Source organism: Nicotiana tomentosiformis, chromosome 11, assembly GCF_000390325.3.
Source record: "Nicotiana tomentosiformis chromosome 11, ASM39032v3, whole genome shotgun sequence".
Lineage (NCBI taxonomy): Eukaryota > Viridiplantae > Streptophyta > Magnoliopsida > Solanales > Solanaceae > Nicotiana > Nicotiana tomentosiformis.
In genome coordinates, this window is record NC_090822.1 from 119,763,591 (window position 1) to 119,767,876 (window position 4,286).

Genomic DNA, 4,286 nt, shown 5'->3' on the forward strand with positions numbered 1-4,286 from the left:
CTTGAAGACAAATTAAACAAAAGTTTATTTTCTGTCTACTGACAGTCAGTGGCGGAGCCAGGATTTCATTAGGGGGGGGGGAGGAGGGGGATGAAAATATAAAAAAATAAACTCACCAAGAAGTTAAAGAGTGTCAATACATAGTATATATACATATTATTTTTTAAAATACGTAGCTCCACGGTTAATTTTCCGACAAAGGGGACACCCCTTGAGTGCATGTGGCTCCGCCACCACTAACAATCTAACACGCTGTATAATTTTTTTAAATCTTCAAATTATATCAATGATCTCCAACAATAGATAACTTTATGTAATGCCTAATTTGATTTAAAAAAAATTATATATGACATACTTTAACAAAATACTGATAACATAGACATAAATTACAATGCCAATCTAAACACGGTAAAAGCTTATCATACTAATTTACATGGTTGAGTCATAAATTAAGGTGAGAATGCATATTAATTAAGAATATGTGTGAAAATATGTATCGTACTGTATTTATTAAATTGATGTAAATATGGAGTGCGGTAAAATAATTTTACCCTATAAATACTCACATGTGCACATGCAACTACAACATAAGCACACACTAAGAAGGGATAGGAGACATTCTTTTTCTTCCTTAAAAAACAAATTTCTTTCTTAATTAAATAGTTTATCCTTAATGTCTTCTTCAGAGATGATTTTCACAGTCCAAGATTGTCAAAGGGCAATAATGGCTGCACCATTCTTGACAAAAACATACCAATTAGTAGATGATCAAAGTAGTAATCACATTGTTTCATGGGGTGAAAATGACACTACTTTTGTTGTTTGGAAACCTCCTCAGTTTGCTAAGGATCTTCTTCCCAACTACTTTAAACACAACAATTTCTCCAGCTTCGTTAGGCAGCTCAATACTTATGTAAGTATTTTTTTCTTTTTTGGGGTCTTTTGTGATCTCTTAAACTTTTTTGAACAGTAAGTCTATCGGAAATAATCTCTCTATTTAGGAGTAAAGTTTGTGTACACTTTACTATTCCTGACCCCACTTATGGGATTACACTGGGTATGTTGTTGTTGTCGGGGTGGAGCTAGAAGCCCGACTACGGGTTTGGACGAACCCAGTAGCTTTTGCTCAAATTGTATATTTATGTTAAGAAATTCATTATAAATGGACAAATATTAAATTTAGAATCCAGTTGTTAGTATTTGACGTCGTTATTCCAAAATTTAGAACCCATAAAGCTGAAATCCTGGTTCCGCCTCTGATTGTTGTTGTTGTTGTTGTTGTTGTTGTTGTTGTTGTTATGGTTGTCGTCGTCGTCGTCGTCGTTGTCGTCGTTGTTGTTATTGTTATTGTTTTGTGCTCTCTCAACCTTACCAAAAAATTAAATGGAGTTCTTTGTTTTTCCCCATCTTCTTTGACTTACTATATATTAAGTGTTGATTGAAGGAGATATATGAAACATTTGATGAGAGTGTGTAGATTAACAGTGAGAGTGAACTCAAATTTGGGAACTCAAAAAATAAAATAAATCTTCTCTATCCCCGTTAGGAGAGACGAATTTAGGATTCAAAATCAGTGTATCCAACATAAATGTGATCTCATAATATATACCTTTTGAAATTTTAGGTTTAGGTTAGAAACAGTCTCTCTGTCCTCCCACTCGCTAAGTTTATTGTTATTGTGGGTTTGTTGTTGCTATAGTTGAGCGCGTAGAATCCTCTCTAGATATGTCTACCTATTGAAAGGGTATTTATATGAGGAATATTTTCTTTTTTAATCTTCTTTGAATTTCTCATTGAACGACGAGCTTAGAGAGTTGGAGAAAATAATGGTTGATCATTTTAAATTAGACTAGAGAAGAATTTTATTTTTTGCTTTGTGTTACTTGACCTTAGAAAAAAATCTATCTTTTGCTTTGTGTTACTTGACTTTAGATGAACACTGTTAATTTGTTCAAAGAATAGGTGAAACTTAGACCATATTATAAAAATGTAGCTAAGAATCCCAAATTAAAAAAAAAAAAAAAAGGTAGAGCCAAAATCAACTCCATTATCCAAGATTGGATATTTTGGTTTTCTAGTTTCCCATCCGGTGTCCGATACCTACATTGGGGTCCGACTAAATTCGAATTCGCGCTGGAAGTCCCATATTGGGGGGTAAAACGCTCCCTAACAAAGACGACTCTATACCCAGAGACTCGAACCCTAGACCTCTGGTTAAGGATAAAAGAGTACTTACCACTCTACCACAACTTTGTTGGTAAGGGTGTTCAAACTTTAAAAAAGTAAAAAATATTCTCCGATAAAGGGTGTTCAATATATGTTATATACCTCTAAAACCTAAAATTTTACTTACATACGCAATATAATTTTTCGACCAAGGGTTGTCAATTGACTACCCTTGATAGGTTGTAGCTTTACCATTGCTAATAGTAGAAAGAGTTTACACTATAAGTATAATTATTATCGTTTTTTATTTGATTATCATTTAATTAATATTTATCACGAACATTCTTTTAGAGTTACTTTATAATAATGTGATTATATATTTTTTTACGTCATTTAATGCATAAACTCGTTTCATGGATCATTTTCTTTGGTCTACAAATATCAAGGGGAAAAGAAACACCTTTTGGCTGGAGTAACTTTTTTAGTAGGCGTTTGGACATAAAAATTATTATAATTATGGAAAAAAGTAGTATTTGTAGGTAAGTTAAAAAATAGTATTTAAAATTTGAAATTATATTTGAATATGTATTTCACTTGAAAAAACGTTGCAGTTTGTGAGTGATGAAAAAAAATTAAAATTTTTGAAAAAGTGATTTTTGAAAAACTCATTTTCGATTTTTTTCAAAAACTTGCAAAATTTCACAGACAAACATATTTTTAAAAAATAAAACGAAAAAAGAAATTTTTTTTATGGACAAACGATTACTTAATAAGCCAACTTATGCCCCTAAAGATTATGGTGGAACTTATAGGTTCTCTTTATCTTTTATCAAAAGGTTTCGAATTAAGCCTTGAGAATATATATTTTTTATATGGAGCATTTTCTCCTTTAACGGTCCTTACACGGCCCGAACTCAAATTATTGGACTCCAAACCAGGTAAGGGACACTAGGTGAAAAATAAAAATAAAAACCCATAATTTTAGAAATGTACACTTTATATCTAAAACCCTTGCCTTATTATGGAGTATCAAATTTCTATTTTTCATTCCTTGTTTTTATTTTTCAGGGATTTAAGAAGATAGTTCCAGATAGATGGGAGTATGCAAATGAAAATTTCAAAAAAGGACAAAAACAATTACTTTGTGAGATCCAAAGAAGAAAGACTACACCTCAACAACAATTACACCATTTGAAACCCTACCATGAAAATATCACAAAAACCATATTCTATCAGCCAGAAACACAAAATAACCCTAATAATAATGATATCCTTTTGTTAACACTCACACAAGACAATCAAAGGCTGAGGAAGAGAAACAATTTACTATTATTTGAACTCGCTCACATGAAGAATCTCTACAACGCCATTATTTATTTCATTCAGAATCACGTCAAACCCGTCGATCAGAAGTCTCGTTTGTTTTCACTTAATGGAGGTCTGAATCTAAGAGTTAACGATCATCGATGTGATCAACAAGTAAATATTGAAGATGAAGAGCTAAAGAGTAGTAGTGTAAAGTTGTTTGGAGTGAGTTTATGTGGGAAGAAGAGATTGCACCATCAAATGATTGATCAAGAAGTATTAGAATGTTGATTAGTGAATATTTTTTTATGGAGCAATAGTGTAGATAGAACTTAGCTTATTAGATCAAATTAGTTGCCGAGTGCACAAAGTATTTCGTGTTCAGGCAGAATTCGAGGAAAGACTGTACTCCAAAAGTGTGATATAGACAGTTTACCCTAATGCAAGCATTAGTGGCTGCTTCCGCAGGTCGAACCTATGACCTATATGTAACACAAAAATAATTTATCGTTGCTCCAAGGCTCTGCTTCACCAAATCTTTTCAACTATATGTTGATTTTCCTTTAATTAACTTATTAGTTAGTTTCTTTACTTCCACATCAATTGCTTAATGCTCCTAAATCCTAATTATCTTCTCCCTTGCTTTATTCTTTTGTACTTCAAATTAAGTTCTGATACTGAATCTTCAATGTGCTAAGTTTGACTTCGGTCAACATTTTTAGAAAATGACCCCGTAATAGAATTTTGATGATTCTAACAGCTTCATATGGTGATTTTGGATTTAGGAGCATGATCGAAATTTTATTTGGAAGTTC

General features: G+C 32.2%; 1 protein-coding gene across 1 annotated transcript; it reads left to right on the forward strand.

The window, feature by feature from the left end:
• The first annotated feature begins 608 nt into the window (after positions 1 to 608).
• LOC104092431 (heat stress transcription factor B-4b-like) lies at positions 609 to 3,824 on the forward strand. Its single transcript, XM_070188603.1, has 2 exons — positions 609 to 913; positions 3,235 to 3,824. Exons 1-2 carry the CDS (start codon positions 674 to 676, stop codon positions 3,760 to 3,762), a joined length of 768 nt encoding a protein of 255 aa, XP_070044704.1. The 5' UTR covers positions 609 to 673; the 3' UTR covers positions 3,763 to 3,824.
• The last annotated feature ends 462 nt before the right edge of the window (positions 3,825 to 4,286 follow it).

Coding starts and splice junctions, on each gene's coding strand:
- LOC104092431 (XM_070188603.1), top strand. CDS start 674: ATGTCTTCTTCAGAGATGATTTTCACAGTCCAAGATTGTCAAAGGGCA. Junction 914..3,234: donor TTAGGCAGCTCAATACTTAT/GTAAGTATTTTT, acceptor TTTATTTTTCAG/GGATTTAAGAAGATAGTTCC.